Source organism: Myxocyprinus asiaticus, chromosome 29 (assembly GCF_019703515.2).
Source record: "Myxocyprinus asiaticus isolate MX2 ecotype Aquarium Trade chromosome 29, UBuf_Myxa_2, whole genome shotgun sequence".
NCBI classification, from domain to species: domain Eukaryota; kingdom Metazoa; phylum Chordata; class Actinopteri; order Cypriniformes; family Catostomidae; genus Myxocyprinus; species Myxocyprinus asiaticus.
Window position 1 is genome coordinate 31,520,473 of NC_059372.1, and position 22,583 is coordinate 31,543,055.

General features: G+C 39.4%; 1 protein-coding gene across 1 annotated transcript in view; it reads left to right on the forward strand.

Moving 5' to 3' along the window:
• The window catches only part of cables2b (Cdk5 and Abl enzyme substrate 2b), a 49,331-nt gene that overhangs the window by 16,888 nt on the left and 9,860 nt on the right, over window positions 1–22,583 (forward strand). Inside the window, exons 2-5 of the mRNA XM_051662652.1 lie at window positions 14,421–14,513; window positions 20,196–20,273; window positions 21,530–21,638; window positions 21,893–22,046. Coding sequence (XP_051518612.1) covers window positions 14,421–14,513; window positions 20,196–20,273; window positions 21,530–21,638; window positions 21,893–22,046 — 434 coding nt within the window. The remainder of the gene's footprint in view (window positions 1–14,420; window positions 14,514–20,195; window positions 20,274–21,529; window positions 21,639–21,892; window positions 22,047–22,583) is intronic.

Genomic DNA, 22,583 nt, shown 5'->3' on the forward strand with positions numbered 1-22,583 from the left:
GTCATCAACGGTGAGGCTGTGACCTCTAAATGCGTCCATGATCTCAATTTCTGCGTCATGTTTGTTGACGTTGAGATGATGGAGGACAATATCGTCAGTGTGCACGATGGCTCCTTGGGGAACCATTAATAATAACGTTTGGTTTGTTAGCCTTAGTTTAGTGGCTGTATCATGGCAGTCATATGACATTGAGATTTCGGTGGCTGGTGTGTTAACGAGCCAGCGATTGCCTGCTCGCTCTACCTTTGTCTCTGTTCCTTTATTTTTGATGGACATGCTACCATGACACTTGTTCAGGGAGGTAGTTAGTCACCTCTCTAACAAAGGGGTTGCATTTTGACAAACCCAATGAATGTACTTTGTCTTGGTACACTTGTTTAGGTTAGGGATAAGGTAGAACGAGGGGTCCTCATCATGGTAGGCGAGTGTTGGTGGTGTTTTGAGGTGAATGTGTGCATTACCTCTCTGAAAACCAACATTAAATACAGACTTTAGTCTATATATATTCTGCCTATGTTGGTAGATTGAGGATAAATCCTATTTTGAGGTTCTGAGGATTTACATGGATTGAAATTTCAATGCCAAAACTATATGCCATGTGTATCTGTGAAGGTTGTACAACGGAGATAGTAGCAGATCTAAGGATTTGTTCGACAAGGTCTAGGGAGACCAGGTAAGCTGGAATCCTTCCACCACTCAGACTGTTGACTGAGGAGCTAATTTCCCTGAGGTCCTGCATTAGATCTCTAACGATACACGCATAAGTTGTTTTCTCTGACAAAGTCCCTAAAGCGTGTAAAGTGTTATTGAAAAGAACGGATTGCAAATTTACAGTGACTATAGTACCCTGAAGTGTTTTACCCAGGCCCTGTAATTGTTCTTATTGGAGTCGTCGTCTCTGCTGGATTTTTGGATGATGGCGACGTGTGCATCTGAAGCTGGTGAACTGTTTTCTGGACCAAGTGGTCTCGGTATGTCAACCTGAGCCCACGTGTGTCCACGACGGCAGTCAATGAGCGGAGCCAATCGGTTCAGTAGGTCCTGGCCAACTAACAGTGGTTCCGTATTAATGGGACATATGTAAACAGGGTCTGTTAGCATCATCCCTTGAAAGGTGTCAATCCAGGCCCGTTTTGTGATAGACGACCTATCTTGTGTGTAGCTTGTGATGCTTACATTGTAGGTCTCTGTCTATAATGGTTTGAAGGTCAGAAAAGGAGGGTGTGGCATGTTAGGAGTGACTGTTTTGGGGAGCAACTTGGACACTGTTCCCCTTTTCCCGACCTACAAAGTAAACTTTGGCATTAACGGGAGGGGGTACATCGTCTAGTCATACTGACGGGGTTTCAGTGCCGTAGGAGGTCGACGGACCTGGTGAATAACGGAGCATGTCAAGCTTGGTTACTAACTCAGTCAAGCATCTCCTTATATCCTCCATTTCTTTTCTCAAATCTTGTTCTCTGAGGGGATTTGAAACCTTGCCTACCCACTCACCTTCTTGTTTGGGTTTTCGTTCGAACTGCGTATTTCCTTTCGGCCGGCAAACGTTTTGTTGTTTAGGCCTGCCGTGACCCTGGGGGTGTGTCTGGTCACCACCCCCCTGGTTCTGTTGCCTACCCTGCTGGCGGGGTGATCGGCAACTCTGGGGTCCTGTTCTAGCATTCACCTTAACACAAGGCATTTCGTTGCCTTCAAGTGCTAGGTCTGCATATGAGGCTTGGATCCCCAGGGCTCTGGCGTCGCCTTCGTGCCCTCGGGCAGGGCGCACGCATGTCTCCCATGCCAGTTGCGTGTATCTTCTGATTTCCTGCATGGTGGGGTTGCCCATTCTGCATTGCATCGTGACGTCATATCGCACGCACTCGTGGAGGTTGTGAAGGAAAAGAGACTTGAAAGCTCGTTCCTCCTCCAGACCTGGTGCGTTACTTTCTTGGAAGTACGTGGTTCTCAGGTGTCTATAATACTCACGCGGAGGCTCGTGCCTCTTCTGGGTGATGGCGAAAGCAGCTATGGTAGCGGAGGCTTCGTCGATGTACAGCGAATACTCCTCGCGTAGGGCTTTACACAGAGCTGAGTAGCGGTTTTGTGTACCAGTCGGTAGCGTTTCCATGAGCACATGGACACTCCTTACCGTGGTCTTCATATAAGCTTGAGTTTTTCATGCGACGAAGCATAAGGCAAATCAACCAGGCAGTGCTCAATTTCTCTACGATAATTGTCGATGTTTGAATCTCGATTACTTGGGTCAAAGCGTTCTATGTCCCCTGCGAGGGACTCGAGTTGTCGGATGCGCAAGCGTTGTTGTCGGTATGACCACGGGTCGTCCGAGTCATCCGAGACACCATAGTCACTCAGATCACTATAGCGATGAGGACGACTTCCTCCCCTTCGTGGTGGGGAAGGAGTCCAGTCGACGCGTGGGGTTGGACCCCGGGTTGCGTACAGCTCCCTGGCTAATGGGATCTTTGAGCCGCTTACCCCACTCTGGGCTTGAAAATAATTGTCCCCCCTCCGTGGTGTGGAATCAGTCGGTTTGAAATGCACGGTGGCATGACTGAAAACTGACTGAGGAGGGCAACTGTAAGGAGGGACACCTGCATCTAACCAGCGGGCCGCTGGAGGAGTTTGAAAGGTGTCTTGGAGGATGAAGTCAGAGACTGTACCACTAGGGGCAGCTCAGCTCCTAGCGTGTGTCCCTGGGTTTCTCAGGGGCACATTTCTACACAAATCACTAAAAAGGGGGCCCTCTTCTATGTCAGATGTTGTGCTGTGCGTTTCAGCTGCACTTACCTGATCTGACTCTACTTTTAGCTGGGCAGCTTGAAGCTGCCTGCGCAGGATTTCGTTTTCCTCCTGCATCTGGGCATTATCTTCCTGTGCCTGGACTTTCTCAGCTTGGGTGCACCTAACGTCTTGGTGCAGGCTGAGATTTTCCTTCTGCACCGCTTGGTAGCTGCTCTGCAGCTGGGCGAGCTGGGCCTGGTGCTCTGCGGTTTGCAGTTGGGTTCTGCGGTGATGAAGGAGGAACATTTGGCCCACTAGGTCCAGGATTGTGAGCATTGGCTTTCCGACCGGGTTGTTGACATAATCAACTAGTTCCTGCAATGCTTCATCACAGTGACTAATATTGTAGCCGTTAAGGTTATCTCTCTCCTCTATGGAGAGACGGAGGACAGCAGCAACCACATCCTGCAGTGCTGGGTCGACTAACCTCTGTGGAGCTTCAGCTCCAGTCACGCAGAGCGATTGGTGACTCATTTTACTGGGGCAGTAAAAATTCTTGTGAAAGTGGCTCTGATAGCTTGTTGTTTTACAGTTGCTATAAGCTGACACTAACACACAGGTGAGAGGCTTCAACCTGTGGCTTACGGGCTACTGTTATGATGTGCGAATTTCACTGCGTTCTCTCTTTGGTGGACATCAATGAAGTGACTTGGCACCTCTGTAACATTTAGATGTATAATTTACGACATGGAATGTGGGGGCTTGAGTTAGGTTTTTACGACTGTGTTAGGCCTGCCTTTGTCTTCTATCTGAATACATGAGGCCCAACGTTACATTGCAGGAGAATATTTGTTTTAAATTTGAATTGTTTTATTTAAAAGTAGACATTTTAAGCTTTGTTTACACATATGTTTCATGTTTGTCTGATAAGTATTCGCGGAGTTTCAGTTCATTTTCGTGACGTGTTTCAGAAAGATGCTCACGGAGACAGAGACAGCTGAAAGCGCACCTTGTTTATTTTCTTTATTTTACAAAAGCACAAGGTTTTCTTGTTATTGTGAGTGTACACAAATAAAAGTACACTTACACTTATCTGTATGCCCAACAATGACGGAGTATTTTAAGTTGTTTCCGCTATTATGAGGAAAACATCCAGCTGGACGCGCTGCCGCATCCTTTGACCCCAGAGGGTTAAATCTCTCCACAGTACTGAGACCGCCCTTCTAAGAGTCTCTAATGATATCCTATTACCAACGGACTCTGGGGATGCCTTGGCTTTAGTTCTCTTAGATCTCACTTCAGCTTTTGATATGGTCGATCACAACATTCTCATGTCCCGGCTGGAGCACTGTGCTGGTATTCATGGCACAATTCTTAAATTGTTTCGGTCCTATCTAACTAATAGAAGGTTCTCCATCAGTCTTGGTCAGTTTACATCCTCTGCTGCACATCTGTCATGTGGTGTGCCACAGGGCTCGATTCTTGCCCCCGTTCTATTTTCTCTATACATGCTTCCTATGGAATCCATTTTTAACAAATATGGAGTTTCCTTTCACTGTTATTCTGATGATGCACAAATCTATTTGCCACTGAAGCAAAATGATAAATATGCCCTAGAGCCACTATTTGCCTGTTTAAAGGATCTAAATTTATGGCTAACTCAATTTTTTAAAAATCTGAATTAGAATAAAACAGAAGTTATTCTGTTTGGACCCAACAACAGCAATAATGTATCCTAATTAGAATAAGGCTGTCTCGCTACTTTTACCATATCCTTTGAATTTAGGCTTCTTGTTTGATAGCAGCCTTAAGTTTGATAAACAAATGAATGCTGTGGTTAGATCAGGGTTCTTCCACTTGCAACTTCTCTCTAAGGTAAAACCTTTTCTTTCTGAGCAAAACTTCCAAAGAGTAATTTATGCTTTTGTCACGTCATGCTTGGATTACTGCATCTCCCTCTATTTTGGAGTAAATCAAGCTTCTATTTGTAATCTACAAATGGTCCAAAATTCTGCAGCCAGATTTCTGAAGGGCAGGCATAAATAAGATCACATTACTCCTATCTTAATGTCACTACACTGGCTGCCGGTCCGATGTAGAATTGATTTTAAAATTCTTCTTTTTGTCAATAAATCATTGAACAACAAAGCGCCAATATATCTCTCAGATTTACTGCACTCACACATTCCATCTCGATCGCTTAGATCTGGGGACCAGGGAATTTCCCTCTGTTCCCAGATCTAGATTGAAGCAGAGGCGATCGAGCATTTGCCATAGTTGGCCCAAACTCTGGAACAGCCTGCCTGTATACATCAGAACTTCTCCATCTCTTTCTGTTTTTAAGTCTTAAAACATATTTCTTCTCACTGGATTTTAATTCACCATGAATCCATGTTGGATGTGCTGACCACTGAGGTATCCCTGTTTTTGCTGTTTTCACATTTATAGTTCTGTTTTATTGACCCTGTATATGTATTGTACAGCACTTTGCTCAACCTTGGTTGTTTTTAAATGTGCTTTATAAATAAACTTTGACTTGACAAAATGTGTTGTGACCAATGTTCCACCTCCAACACATGAGCCCACTGATTGAGGGCTGACATTTACACCCACTCATGTCCTCCCTCTGCAGCCTGTATTAGGGGGTATTTAAACTTGGTTTCTTCATGCGTTTTAATAGAGCCCGACTGATATGGGATTTTTGAGACCGATACCGATTTTAGAGGGGGAAAATTCACAAATTACCGATATGGTAATTTTTGAGCTGGAATGAAAACAGACAATTCAATGTGCACTGTGCAACGATATGACTATAAAAAGGTACTCAGAAGGCTGCTTTCTTAAATGTTTTTATCAAAGAATATTTGACATTATTATTATACATTGTCAACATTGGAAAAAGTACAATATTTCCCTCTGAAATGTAGTGGAGTGGAAGTATAAAGTAATAGAAAATGTCATGGTAATACTCAAGTAAAGTACAAGTACCTCTAAATTGTACTAAAGTACAGTTTTCTTGCTTATCAAAACATCATCAGCAATATTTTGCTGTTAATGTATAACAAAACAGTCACAAAAAAATAACTCATGGTTCGCTGCTGCCGAGTCAAGAGATAAACAGCGGCAGCGGTGTTACACCATATTCCAGTGGAAAACCAGACTTTTAAATATTACATTTTGTAAATGCAATGACTGGAATTGTTCGGTTGAAGGGGGTAACAAACTGCGAATCCTGAACAAAACAGTTTGGTGAATACATGTTTACATATTAGCTTCCACTTAGCTGACAAGGTATGAAAGTAGTTATGTGATTAGCTAGTTTGCTATAAGCTCGTTGTCATGGAGAGGAAAAGATGGACGTTGTTTATTTACTTTCCAGAATTGCTTCTCACCAACTAGGTAACAACATAGCGTGAAATCAACACTCAACAGACACAATCCACCACCACACCATTGTCTGCTGTGCTGCAAAAAGATGCTCTGATGCTTACCTTTCAATCTGCGATGTTACTGACTGCACTGACAAACTATAGCTGGCTAACAGCAAACAGATGTGATAAACATGAGTGACATGGTTGTCAGGGACAGAGTTAACGTTATATTAGTTATACTGAAAAGGGAAAATGATGGAGTCATTGTTTATTAACTTTCCAGTATGTATTTCACAAACTAGTTAGCAACTTACCGAGAAGACACCACTTAACTCTGCACCGCTTAACTCTGCCCTGTCTGCAGAACCACTGCCAGCTCGGCTCTGTAAACAATGGAGTTGGTGCGTGCTCTGCTGGACAAACTACGTTATGACACCAATTCTAAATCACCCCAAGCATTGTTTTCTGCATTATATTTTCTGAAAAATAAGTTTTAATATCTGCGCGTATCGGAAAACATATACGCCGATAAATTGGTCAGGCACTAGTTTTTAATGATTGGATTGCTATCCAATTGAATAAGCACATTCTATTTAGACTTGGCCACATACCTGTAAATGTGTCTCCAAACGGATTTAAATTCAATCTTCAATTCCTGTGCTATATGCAAATAAAACTGCGTTCACTTCCGTGATTATGCTAATGCCATACAGCAAATTTAAAAGATGTCATTTATTATTTGATTCCAAGTGACTTTGTCCTGCGTGTGTGTCTGTGTACGCTGTGTATTTTTCCCCTCGGCGCTTGTTGTAGCTAAGATATGTCCATGCGGCTCAGCTGCTCTCATTGTCAGTGTTTAATATCAGTTTTGTCAGCGATCTGCATCTGCAATAAATGAAGAAAAGAGTTCAGTCTCTACAACGTGTATCCGTTTCTTGATTTGTTATCATTTATTCTGCGATGTGAGCCAAATGCAAATACTAATACAATACATATGTTGCTTGAACAGCCATATGCATTTACACTTGACTGAGTTTCGAATAGAATACGTCACCTCCGGAGGTGGTTTGAGTGATTGGATTTACAGTATATCCATCTCAAATCCGTCTTGGAGGACATTTACACTTTTCATGATTGGATAGCTGTGCAGTCAGTAAAAATCCATGAAGTGACCAAGTGTAATTACCCCCATACAGTGTTTTCGCACTTTGCACCAGCTCTGGTAATCCAGCCTAGTCCGAATCTTTCATCCCTTTGTGGCATTGGAACATTGGAGCCATGGAATCTGGCCATATGTTCTCTCGGTGCTCTAATACTGTGCATGTCCAGTCCGGGCAGGATTACGGCAGGGTATATATTCAAAGCCTTGTGACGTGACTGTGGCCTGAACACAGAATCACAATTGATCCCTTGGAACGAAGGGCAGGGATACTGGACCTGAGATTATAGGCTATTAAACACACATTGAACATGACAAGAGAGTAGTGGTACACGGAGGGAGATATTTTAACCTCACTGTAGTCAGAACCAAGCTGTGTTTAAAACCAGAAAACAATTTACAATATTAAACCAAATATTCTCAGAATTTGAAAAGTAATCTTAGAAAGTCAACATCAAATCATTGTTGTCATTAACTGTGCATAAAACATTATTTATGCCTCGGATATCCATGAAAATGGTAAAATCCCCATCAATTATAGTACGCATCCAATTTAAGATGCCCCATAAACATATACACTGCTTAATGCACCTTATTAACTTATTTTTCCTTGTTTTAGCTGTCCCAGACATAATAAGTAAAAACTAAGTAAAAACCAATACATTTTTCAATTTAACTGAATATTCTGGCCCATGAATATATATAAACAGGTGAAAAGTTGTTTTACCTAATGATGAATCCATTGGGTTAACAGAGAAAAAGACCACCCTACTACATTAAAAAACACTCCATGGAGTGAGAGATAAAGAAAAAGAGAGGGTTAACATTCTCTCTGCAATTTAGCTTGAGTTATTCCCCTGGGATTGTACATTTTGTTTATCTTTGCCAGTCTGGTATGTGAGATTCACTGGAATGATTCAAGTTTGTCCAGTCATGTGAATGTTGCCATTAGATTTATTTCATCAAAATGTGTCCCTGTTTTACGAATAAGAGTTTATTAGAACTTTTTTAGTGTTTTTTAAGATAAGTACTTCATTTTGACTGCACATTTTAAGAGAGAATAACACTCCACCGGTAAACCACTGAGATAGTCAGATAAAGAAAAATGTACATTTAGCTACTTATGGACCCTTTTCACAGACTGTAATAGTGCATTTCCGCCTTAAATTAGCAGTGTAAATCTAGCAAACATTTTATGTTTTCAGTGTTTTAATTAATGTACATTTATAACACTACATTTTATGTTATATTACTCTGGCATTAAAAAAATAATTAAAAAAAATCAATTGCTGTAATGGGGTTCAAATATAGCTGCTGAGGAAGTGACAGTAAATTGTTGACATTTTTATTATTTTGTTGTTGGAGCTGATGGGAACACAAAAATATTTTTAGCTATGGTATCCCATTTACAGCTATAGAAGTTTACTGACACTGACATGTAGTTTACCTTCACGTTCCAAAGCCGTGTTCCATTATTGATGACTGTGATTGTACCAATTCCACATTCCTGGATCAACATCCTTGCTAGGCTTGGAAAAGCATTCCTATCAACCAAACAGATTTTAGGGTTACGTTTAGGGTTAATGTTAGGGTGGTGCTTGCACATTATTCTCATCAACCTATCATTTACCTCTGATTTTAGGTGTGGGAGTAGGTTAGGGTTTGGTCTATATTTATTTGACAGGAATGTTGTTCCAGGACCATCAAAAGATGTTGATACAGGAACAAAATCATATTGACCTTACTATAATACAGCCCAGCAATTGTAACGATGCTGCTGGCGCTGGCAATGATAAAGACGATGACGATGAAGTGGGAACCCAAGTGCAGTTTATTTACATAAGTGATATCCAAAAACCCTAACTACAAACGTGAAACATAAACCTGACTTGACATAAACCTGACTTGACATAAACCTGACTTGACATAAACCTGACTTGACATAAACCTGACTTGACATAAACCTGACTTGACATAAACCTGACTTGACATAACAACATTACCAAACACACACAATACTTGACCAAGGACAATGGAAAACATGAGGGCTTAAATACTTGGACATGGGAGAACATAAACCAATGAACAAACAGAACTCTAAACAAGATAATCAAACAATGAACCAATGAAAATAAGACACATGAACATGGAGGGAAAACAGTACATCACATGACCAGGAACACATGACATGAAACAGGAACTAAACTTTTCAAAATAAAAGACATCAAAAACATGAATCAACAAAATACACATGACAGCAATAGTTTGGTGCTCTCCTATTGAATGCTGTTTTGGATGATTTGTCCAAAGATATCCGCCTTTTGCTGCGCCATCTGCTTTCTGGTTGTGTTTTGATGTGAATTCTAGTGACTCACCTCACCAAGCTTATGTCTTAGATTCCTCTCTCCATCTAATTTTCTGGGGTTGTTTTGTAAGCAAATGGATTGGGGATTTACGAGGAAAAAAGAAGAGAGAGGAAGAGTGACAGATGGGCAGAGAGAAAATGAGGTTTACGCAAAGCTGTCAGCTGCTTCAGAGTTCACTTTTTTTTTTTTTTTTTTTTTTTTTTTTCTATAGAGATAAAGAAATTGGTTTTAAAGGGATAGTTCACCCAAAAATGAAAATTGTGTCATCATTCGCACACCCTCATGCACTCTCAGATTCCAAACCACTTTTTCTACTGTGGAACATAATAAAGAGATGTTAGGCTTCTTCCACAGAGGAAAGTCATACGGGTTTGGAATGACATGAGGGTGAGTAAAGGATGCTAAAATGTTTATTTTTGGGTGAACTGTCCCTTTTAGTCATTTGCTTTTTGTCAAAGTTTTCTACTCTCCTTTGCTCTTTCCTTCTCTCTCTTTGCACACAGGTGTATTTCCTTGCCCTGGGTTATGATAACAGTAATTTAGACTCTAGGGGAGAATATCTTGCCACACAAATTACAGAGCAGATGGAGGGCGTGAATGGGGCGGGGGGGTGTTGTGTTTGTCCGGCACATAAGGGTTGTGTAATTCTTTTCAAACCAAACAGAAGGTACATACGCCCTGGTTTTGTGCTCAAAGCATGTGACGGAAATCTGTGATTTAGGGAAGGGGGGATCAGAGCACACACAGGCTCAACATTATGTAACTGTAGTTATAGCAAGACACATAACCATACAAGCTGATTTCTCTGCAAAAATAAATGCTGTGGGATTTTGTTGAGGAATTTTATGAGAAATTAAACCCATCTTTGACCCACTGCTTTTGAAGATCATGACCTTTAGAATTCATTCTCATGGATTTGGCCTTGAAGATGTGCTTTTATACAACAAAGAAAGCATGAAATACAACAAAAATCATGTGATATTTGCAGCCTGATCTCATGGAAATTACGCAACTGTGGTGGCATTTTTGAAAAATTACGTGGTTCCTTACACATATCGTGGCAGTTCTGAAGTGAAATGTTCACTGAGTGGTGCTAAACGCGAGTTAAATATTCACTCAAATAAATAAGGTTTTTAAGATTAATGTTCTTTCGAGTTTTAAATCAACAAAACCTACCTGCCTACCCTAAACCTTAAAGGGAGAGTTCATCCAAAAATGAAAATTCTATCATCATTTACACACCCTTATGCCATCCCAGATGTGCATGACTTTCTTTCTTCTGCTGAACACAAACAAAACTTTTTAGAGGAAATTCTCAGCTCTGTAGGTCCTTACAGTGCAAATGAATGGTGACCAGACATTTCAAGCTCCAAAAATCACATAAAGGCAATCCATATGACCCTAGTGCTTTAATATATGTCTTCTGAAGTGATACAATCACTTTGAGTGAGAAACAAATCAATATTTCAATCCTTTTATAATATAAATCTCCATTTTCACTTTCACATTTTGAAAGTGAAAGAAGATTTATAGTAAAAAAGGACTTAAATGTTGACCTGTTTCTCACCTACACCTATCATTTGGCTTCTGGAGACATGGATTTAATCACTGGAGTCATATTGATTACTTGTATGCTGCCTTTATACAGTTGAAGTAAGACGTTTACATACACTTAGGTTTGAAGTCATTAAAACTCATTTTTTAACCACTCCACAGATTTCATATTACCAAACAATAGTTTTGGCAAGTCGTTTAGGACATCTACTTTGTGCATGAAATTAGTAATTTTTCCAACAATTGTTTACAGACAGATTGTTTCACTTTTAATTGACTATATCACCATTCCAGTGGGTCAGAAGTTTACATACACTAAGTTAACTGTGCCATTAAGCAGCTTGGAAAATTCCAGAAAATTATGTCAAGACTTTAGACAATTAGCCAATTAGCTTCTGTTAGGAGGTGTACTGAATTGGAGGTGTACCTGTGGATGTATTTTAAGGCTTACCTTAAAACTCAGTGCCTCTTTGCTTGACATCATGGGAAAATCAAAAGAAATCAGCCAAGACCTCAGAAAAAAAATTTGGACCTTCACAAGTCTGGTTCATTCTTGGGAGCAATTTCCAAATGCCTCAAGGTACCATGCTCATCTGTACAAACAATAGTATGCAAATATAAACACCATGGGACCACGCAGCCATCATACCGCTCAGGAAGGAGACACATTCTGTCTCCTAGAGGTGAATGTAGTTTGGTGTGTAAAGTGCAAATCAATCCCAGAACAACAGCAAAGGACCTTGTGAAGATGCTGGAGGAAACAGGTAGACAAGTATCTATATCCACAGTAAAACGAGTCCTATATTGACAAATTGCTCCAAATCTGCCATTACAAATTATAAACTACAGTTTGCAAGTGCACATGGGGACAAAGATCTTACTTTTTGGAGAATGTCCTCTGGTCTGATGAAACAAAAATTTAACTGTTGGACCATAATGACCATTGTTATGTTTGGAGGAAAAAGGGTGAGTCTTGCAAGCCAAAGAACGCCATCCCAACCATGAAGCTTGGGGGTCGCAGCATTATGTTGTGTGAGTGCTTTGCTGTAGGAGGGACTGGTGCACTTCACAAAATAAATGGCATCACGAGGAATGAAAATGATGTGGATATATTGAAGCAACATCTCAAGACATCAACCAGGAAGTTAAAGCTTGGTCGCAAATGGGTTTTCTAAATGGACAATGTGGCAAACCTCCAAATTTGTAGCAAAATGGCTTAAGGACAACAAAGTCAAGGTATTGGAGTGGCCATCACAAAGCCCTGACCTCAATCTGATAGAAAATTTGTGGGCAGAACTGAAAAAGCATGTGCGAGCAGGGAGGCCTACAAACCTGACTCAGTTACACCAGTTCTGTTTGGAGGAATGGGCCAAAATTCCAGCAACTTATTGTGAGAAGCTTGTGGAAGGCTACCCAGAATGTTTGACCCAAGTTAAACAATTTAAAGGCAATGCTACCAAATACTAACAAAGTGTATGTAAATTTCTGATCCACTGGGAATGTGATGAAAGAAATGAAAGCTGAAATAAATAATTCTCTCTACTATTATTCTGACATTTCACATTCTTAAAATAAAGTAGTGATCCCAACTGACCAAAGACAGGGAATGTTTTCTATGATTAAATGTCAGGAATTGTGAAAAACTGAGTTTAAATGTATTTGGCTAAGGATGTATGTGAAATTCTGACTTCAACTGTATGCTTTTTGGAGCTTGAAAGGTCTGGCCACCATTCACTTGCATTATATGAACCTACAGAGCTGAGATATTCTTCTAAAAATCTTTGTTTGTGTTCAGCAGAAGAAAGAAAGTCATACACATCTGGGATGGAATGAGGGTGAGTAAATGATGAGAGCATTTTCATTTTTGGGTGAACTATCCCTTTAAACCTAACCCTATCCGATAGTGTCATTAAAGAAAATGTGCAATTGCTGGAGCAACCACGTCATTTTGTTGTGCTTCTATTAAACTTTTGACACATGATGACTCGTGCAATTCAGGACTCATTCTTTGGTCCTTTGCAACAGAAGTACAACGATCTAGCTGAGCTTTCGCATAACTTGATCGTGCTCTAATAAACTTAATGAATGGATATGTTAAAATGTATCAGTTTACAAGTCATGCATTATATTAAAAATGTTTTGCTGTCATAAGATAGCATTGTGTGAGGAACAGTGTGAAAAGTAAGTGTTTATGAACTGATAATCTGCTGTTTTACTCGTGATGTGTGTGAAAGGGAATAAACGTCTTTATTGTTGTCTTGCCTGTACTGTTGCTGCGATATGTGCAACAAGCCATTTAAAAATAAATTTGCAAAAATGTAGGGATAGTAACGTGATTATGAGACCAGGTTAGAGAGTTGACTGGTTGTGTGCTCAGGCACTAGGGATTTGGTCTTTTAAACTTGTTTTCAATTTTTTTACGCTCCATAATCCAATCCAAGAATTGCAGTGCTCCTGATGCCCTGTGCATTCCCATCTATGAAACCTTTGAGTTGTTTAAAATATAATGTCTACAAAAAAAACAAAAAAAAAAGACAAATATATAAACAGAAGTTTGTGCACATGATCTTCACATCGCCATTCTGGTCATGTTGATGAAGAAAGGTTGAGCCTGACATGCAACATGTCTTGACTCAATATGTGTATACATGTTATGTATGTATACATATTTCATGTTGATTTCAATGTAATGAGCCATAACGGAGGTGCCATATGGAGCTGGTCACAGCCAGCTTCATTAACCATAATGGCACATTTCCATGAGGAGGAAAAACAGGCAATCACTTGACTCGCACACTTTAATCACATTTAAAAAGCTTCCCAAGATGCAAAGTATATGAATGAATGACTCAAAGAGTTAATAATACATGAATCGGTGGAGATGATGCATTTGGACAAAGTGAAATTGCTCTGTGGCTTGGGTGTTTAAAAGAGAGCAGATGCATTGCCAGCTATAGCAGGAAACCTCTCTGAGTTTTGTGTTCTCTTTTGGTTCTTCCTGCTAAAGTAAAGTTGTTATGCTTGGGTTAAATACTTTTGGGCATTTGGGCTGTTTTGTATAAGTTACAGCACTGATGTTGCAATTCTGAGTCACACACCAGCATTAATACAGTAATTACAGAAAAGGCTCTGTGTTATCTTGAATCAGTGGCTTATGCAAGAGTGGTTTAGTGAAGCCAAATATGAAATATGTTCAAATAGACTGCATGTATAACCCATGCCCTCTCCATCTGTGTTTGTTCTTAGGAGTCGGAATCCATCTGGCTCTCCTCGTCCACGCTCCATGAAGAAGATACACTTTATTAAGAACATGAGGCAGTACGACACCAGGGGCAGCAGGTGTGTTTATACACTTCTATGGGTGTGTGTGGGTTTTGAGGTTGTCAATAAATACCAGGGCATATATCATCCTCTTCTCAGATTGTGTTTGTCTCCTTATACAGTGTGTGTGTGTGTGTGTGTGTGTGTGTGTGTGTGTGTGTGTGTGTGTATGGGTGGGTTTGGGTGGTTTACAAGGACATTTTTTTAGGTTACAAACTGGTAATTACAAGTGTATTATGCTATAAATGTGGTTTATGAGGACATTTCTAGTGTCCCCATAATTTAAATCGCTTGGTTAGGTTTAGGGTTAGGGGATAGAATCTATGGTTCATACAGTATAAAAATCATTATGTCTATGGAGAGTCCTCATAAGGATAGCTGCACCAACATGTGTGTGTGTGTCAGTCTGTCTTTTCCCACACTATTCATGTTTTCCCCACCTTTTTAGAAAACAAACAGAATGACTGTATCTACCTCAGAGTCAGAATTTCCTCACAGGGCAGGATATAGTTTGGCGGTGATCCTCTGCACTTGCTTTATGCTGTGCTTATGTAAGATTTATTACTGACAGGATGCTACATCATCTCAATGACAGATTGTACAGAAATACTGAAGACACCTGTATTATTATTATCGGAACTAATTTATTTCAGGGATCATATTATGTCAAATGTTTTTTTTTTTTTTTCTGATACCCAACAATAGTTTAAATGCCAGTACAGTTTTTGGTGCATAATTTTTTTATATCATATTTGATTTGATGTGCTGAATTGTAATGTCAAACATTTCTTTAGATTAATTTGCTGAAGTTGAAGTTATTGATTTCACATGTGATGGGTGTATTTACATAAAATTCTTTAAAAAACTGTAGCAAAATACAGCCTGTTTAATTCTATGGGTCAGAGAGCTTGTGGGAAAAAGGGACTTGACTAACATTTTAACTCTTTCGCACATATGATCAAACCGCTGTGATGACACTAGGCTGGGCTCAGGCGTGTACGATCAAACCAGTGTGATCTGCATTCCTGCTGCTGTTTACCAGCAAAAGAGGGACTGAGGCGTTTGTCATAATGAACCAGCTGCTCAAATAGTCTTTTCAACATCATTATATCTTTATTTTTATATGTTACAAACATTCAAACAATCACAAAATAAAAGTTTAAAGCCATTACCTTTGGAGCACGCTGTTTTGATGTAGCGAGGCGGCCATCTTTTCTGACGTAAAAAAAAAAAAATATACAAACTAGTCAGTCCAGACATACAGACTGGTTGCCCATGTTAACCTGGGACATGTACACTTGTCAGAGCAGTAAATCACATGTTGAATTCTTGTATTTGCAACACTAAAGCATCATATGCTGATATGTATCAACAACAGTGTGGGGGGGTAATGTGAAAAAAGTAACGTCCATTACATAATCAGATTACTTTTTCAAGTAACGAGTAAAGTAATGCAATATTTTTTATTTTAGACCATAATATCTGAGTTACTATTTAAATAAAGTAACGCGTTGCTTTTGTACACTTCAACTGTCCCTGTATTATGAGAAATCTGGAATAAAAGTGTGCAAACTTCAGGGAGGTGACGTAGTGCGTGATTGGCATTGTAGTTCTATAAAGTGTGAGGCCAGAGACTATTTAGCAGCGAGAGATGAGTCACTTCTATTTAAATGAATGGGAGAAATTGGAACGCCCAACGAAGAAGCTCTAGCACCCAAGAGTCAATGGATGTAGAAAGGAAGTCCCGCCTTGCAGGTAAAAGAGCCAATCACCTTTTAGATACAGACATCACCTGTCAATCAACTCGCTAACACGCATGCACATTTCGTGTTTTAGAGTGATATGAGGTCAACATTCGGTTGAGTGAAACGCGGTTGATTCATGTGTTAATACACACTGCATTAAAAAAATCAGTAAACGCGTATAAGAGGGATTATAAGACTAGTCTTTCACTGGACAGGACATGATGCACAGGGTGATTGTGTACGCAGAAAAAATTTCATAGTTTCTAAAAAGATTCTACATTTTTGTTTTATAATAAACAATTAGTTTGATTCATGAAACAAACCGTTTTTATGACATTTTGTTAGCATTAAAAACGATTCCATTCAAGTGAATGCACATTTGAAGTTGTGGCATATGTACGCACCATGGATCAACTCAAAACCAGCGTGCACTGAGATGACTTAAGTGAAAAATATTATTTTATTTTAAAAGTAACTTAAAAATAATGCAAAAGTAAAGTAATGCTTTACTTTCCATAAAAAATAAATGTTTAATTAATTACGTTACTTTTTTAAGGAGTAACGCCATATTCTAACGAGATACTTTTAAAAGTAACGTTACTGTAACGTTGCTGGCAAAGACAGGCTGATGAAGACGATGATGAAGTTAGAACCCAGGTGCAGTTTATTTACATAAATGAAATCCAACAGCCGTAAATCCAAATGTGAAACAAAACATAAACATAAACTTGACTTGACTTGAACAATCCAACAAAGATACATTCACAATACCTGACAATGGACAATGGCAAACATGAAGCTTAAATACATGGACAAGGGAGAAACATGACAATGATAACCAATGACAAGACAGAACTGATAACAAGGTAATAAACCAATGAAAGCAAGACACATGAACATTTGGCAGATGCTTTTATCCAAAGCAACTTACAGTGCACTTATTACAGGAACAATCCACCTGGAGCAACCTGGAGTTAAGTGCCTTGCTCAAGGACACAATGGTGGTGACTGTGGGGATTGAACCAACAACCTTTTGCTTACCAGTTTAGTGCTTTAGTCCACTATGCCGCCACCACTCTCCATGCAGGGAAACAGGACTACATTTTATAAAGTTTACAGGCTTTTTAAAATTGTCAAACAATTTTAAGATTTAAGATTGAAAATCTTAAGATTTTGCCTAACAAACAAAATCATTATGTTTCTGAAGAACTTTCCCATGCTTTCTCAGAGTACCATTTATTCTTACCCATATTGCACTGTTCTGAAAGATCATCTTTTGGCAGTGTCCTGGGTAGTCAAACATACGACATTGTCATGCACAGAACCTTTGAAAAGTTAAAGATGTGATTATAACAATTTAAATAAAAATGCAGACACTTGAATTGAACCCAGGTCTGTATGCATGTTTAGCAATCACACTACCCCTAGACCAACAGACCTTCAATTCAAACAGTAACAATTGTTTTATCAACTTTATCAAGCTATTGTTTTTTCATATATATAAATTATATAGGCCTATTGTTGACACATATCAGCATATGATGCTTTAGTGTTGCAAATAAAAGACTTCCACATGCGATTTACTATGACTAGTGTAATCGCCAGTTCTCATTCAAACCAATGTCTCACGTTAACATGGGCAACCAGATGTTACCCTGTGAAACCATATTAAAATCGCTCTTAAACTGTGTCAAATTCATTAGAACAGACATTGATCATACAGAGTGGGTTAATAATGATACCAGTAATTTTTATGATGTGCAAAACGTCTTATCTTTGCTCATTGGCAATTCACATTGAACGAATTTGCTGAAAATTAAAATATAATTATTCACGTGCACGCACACATCCCCAGTTAACATGATCCCCAGTTGATCCTTAACACCGGCAAGCACATTCGCAATCGCATCTTATTTATCATAAGCAGTCATTATAAACATATAAACACCACATTATATGTTTGATAATATATAATCTGACTTTCAGTGCACCTGCTGTGATATAATCTGTCCTTAAGTGCATCTACTATGAAGTGTAAGGTAAGATGTTATTTTATTTTTTAATTACAGTGCACATTAAAGAACTCACGCTGGGGGGTCCATTAGTGCTGGAGAAGCTCGCGTGCAAAAAGGTTAAGTGGACCTCATGAAAAAAACATAAATTTTTTTTTTTTTTATTTTTTTTTTTTTTTAAGTATAATATGACCCCTTTTGATTTACAAATGTAGAATTCAGTTATCTGACATTTGGCTACATAACATAAGCCTTCCTGAAGGAATGATCTTTAACATATTTTGTTAATGCTTGCTTGAGTTGTGTTGTGTTGTGAGGCTGAGGGCTGTCCTTAAAGGGATAATTCACCCAAAAATGAAATTCTCTCATCATTTACGCACCCTCGCATCCCAGATATTTATGACTTTCTTCTGCTGAACACAAACAACGATTTTTAGAAGAATATCTCAGCGCTGTAGGTCCATACAATGCAAGTAAATGGTAGCCAGAAATCTGGAGGTCCAAAAAGCATATAAAGGCAGCATAACAGTAATCCATAAGACTCCAGTTGTTAAATCCATGTCTTCAGAAGGGATTTGATAGATGTGGGTGAGAAACAGATCAATATTTAAGTCTTTTATTTACTACAAATTCTCCTCCCAGCACAGTAGGTGGTGATATGCACAAAGAATGCAAATCAAAAAAGATAGAAAGAAGAATGTACAAGTGAAAGTAGAGATAGATAGATAGTAAAAAAAAAAAAAAAAAAAAAACAAACTAAAATATTGATCTGTTTCTCATCCACGCCATCATATTGCTTCTGAAGACATGGATTTAACCACTGGAGTTATATGGATTACTTGTATGCTGCTGTTATGTGCTTTTTGGACCTTCAGAGTTCTTTGTTTGTGTTCTGCAGAAGAAAGAAAGTCTTACACATGTGGTATGGCAGTACGGTGAGTAAATGATGAGAGAATTTTCATTTTTGGGTGAACTATCCATTTAAGGAAGTGTCTTTTTTTAGTGGTTGTTTTTCGTGAGATCTGGCCTTCTTCCAGCTGATGAACGACAGCTATGCTTATTAAAGTCCCATTTATAAACTGTCCCAAAGAGACACCAGTCCTTATTTTCCACTTCGTTTTCCCAGGCTTTGGTTTCTATTTTCCCCATACACACACATATGCACCTTCTCACTTTCACAGGGTCACAGACAGGATTAGGGTGGCAAAATGAAAACCAGTAAGATATTTTTCACTGGCTGATCACCAGATCATTATATAAGCCTTGCGTTCAGTACCCTCATCTATTGTATGTAATAAACTGTTACCCGGTGTGATTTTCATCACACACTCAATGCCAGGGACATCGCTGGACATAAATGACATACAGGGCTTAACCCTTTAGTGCCATATCATACAGCAAAGCTTCCTATACTGTAAGTGTAAAAAATATATTTGTATGTTGATATATCCTGTGATATTCTGTGGGTAATAAAGGTCACGAGTTACAATGGTTAGAGTTAGAACAAGTAAAATTGCAACTGTATCTCTCTGTATTTGGATTTATATTTGTTGATATAGCCGATGTGAATATATAGTCTAGTGACTTCCCTGCTCAGTACTGGTTTAAACACATTTTAAACACTCAAAGCTGACACAGATACCACCCCACTTCCTGTGCATGTGTGTGTGTATGTATGTATGCGTGAAAATGACAGAGAACTGTAGTCTGTGAGGCCAATAGTGCAGGTGTGTAAGTGTGTGTGACGGTTGATCAGACACAAGTGTGTTTTAAAGGATGTTTTTTGATCAGTCTGCTGTCACAGGTGCTGTGTTTGTTCCCGCTGGTGATCTGAGAGATTAGAAGTGCGTCATTAATGCTATGAATGTAAAGGTATTGAGTAATGGTCTGTGTAGTGTGTGTATTTGTGTGCAGTGCTAACCAGTCTGTGTTCATCAATGCAGGATTGTGTTAATCTGCGCCAAAAGGTCTTTGTGTGCTGCCTTCTCTGTGCTGCCATATGGAGAGAGCTTCCACATCAGGTATTCAAACACACACACACACACGCACACACAAAATATACATATTTAAATGAAATGGTTATATGGTGTGATGAAGACCAGCTAAAAAGAGCAGCTTTGGCCAGCAAGAATGTCTTTGCTTGTGCAGGCTGGTTTATACTGGTTAATACTGGATTGGTGCTGTTCATGAAGCAGAACTTGGTTAAAATTGTTGACCAAGGAACTCTTCAAAAAATACCATAATGAGCATGGTTGCCATCAACATGCCCTAGTTATAAAAGTTTTTTCTTCTACAGTAAAACTGGGGTACTTTCTATAAGGCACCACTGTCAGAAACACAATGACAGAAAGAATCCAAATGCTATTTACACTGTGTGAAGGACACCCTAAATGGAAGAAATGACAAGATCTTCTCTGGGCATTCATATACAGGCAGAGTTGGATTCGGGGAAAATGGTGTGTATATATATATATATATATATATATATATATATATATATATATATAATTCGGGTCAATTTCTAAACTTATCTCTGTGGCGATGGGGGCGTGGCCAAGCGGCGCCTGGGCAGAGTGAGGCTGGGGGAGATGAGTGGTGAATGAGTTCCACTTGTGCACCACACCTGTCTCGTGTTCCAGTTAAGAGTGACGGGAGTATTTAAGGAGAGGAGGCAGCAGCAGATGGAGAGAGAGACGCACAAAGCTGTGTATGTGTGTGTGTGTCAGCAGGCTGAAAAGCAATGCTGTTGTGTGTTTAGTTATTGTGCTTAGAAGCATATTTTTATTTATTGGGCTGAAAAGCTGACCATGTTTGTAACGTTGAAAAGTGTGATTAAAAGTGACTTACGTTGGATTGTTCACCCGGCTCCCACTTCCTCCTTCCCAACCGAGCAAGAAAGACAGAGATTTGTCTCAATCTGTCAGTGCTTAAAGAGCAGCACTGTGCACAGCATGCTCTTACCCACAGCTCACATCTGCCTGGAAAGAAAAACCAAATGATTTAGATATCTGGTTGAGTTTAAAGCTGTCTGTATTGGGGAAGTCAGGTGTGTGTGTGCGTCTGTTTATATACTGCACTTAACTTTAGTTTGAGGACAAAACTGTCAAAATTGTGATGTTCTAACTGTACCTTTGAGATTTGCATATGTAAATTAGCTCTGTTATGACTGGCTGGTCTGGTATTGATATAATGTACAGTCTTAATTACTGATTCCATTGAATATAGCAAAATTGAAGCATCAAGTTGAAGCATCCGTCCGTCCCTCTCTTTCTCTCAGTGACCCTCGTTTGGATGCTCAACGGCGGAGGCACTCCTCCGGCGGAATATCCAACACTCTAGAGATGCCTCCTGGGCTGGAGGGGGTAGAGCTGGGCATCTACGGCAGGGTAAGAGCTTGTCATTCTCTCCCTACACATGTCAGCCATTTTAAGGTGGAATGTCATGGGGTATTGTGCTCAGAGTAACAATCAACCCAATGACAGGTTTATATATCTGTATATATATATATATATATATATATATATATATATATATATATATATATATATATATGTATCTGTATTTGATGCACTGTAGGAGGTTAAAAACACTGTCAGGATGTACCAGGCTGACAGTTATTATGATCTTATTTGTTGTGCAGACGGTGTCGTACGCCAAGTTCTTGTACCCCACTAACGCTCTGGACCGCCACAAGCCCTCAGTGGACCTCGCTCTACCAATGCCCTATTCCAGAAACAGCATCCCTCACAGTTACCCACCTTCTCATCTCAACAGCACTGTGGGACTGGATCTGGGTATGTCATACACACATATTCACACACAGACTTGTACAGCTATAATTGTGAGGACTTCCCATAGGCATCTACAGTATATTTTCTTAAATTAAGCTAATTGTTGGAGCCGTAGTCTTTGTTGGCAGTGCTGCGCTATATGGTGCAGTAGCATCACGGGCAACCCGAGTTTGAGTTGGACTGAATTGGCCGATATTAGAAGCAGCAGTGCTTGGGAAACTACTTTGAAACTGTAGTTTCTCAAAATACACACTACTCATAACTTAAAGTCGATAAACTACAGTCAGTAACTAAAGTGTTGAGAAAGGCCAATAACCGATTAATCGGCCGATAGACCGACTCGGTCGCGGTCACAGACAAGAGTCCAAAATGAATAAAATCCCAGATGCAGTTTATTGTTCAACCAAAATCCCAATAATAAGCAGAAAAAAGGAAGATTTGGTGCATAACGTGGGACTTTTAACTATAAGCAATCCAGAAACACACTTGGGACTCTTATTTTGAAATGACGGAGATTTGGCCCTGATACAATGCTCTATA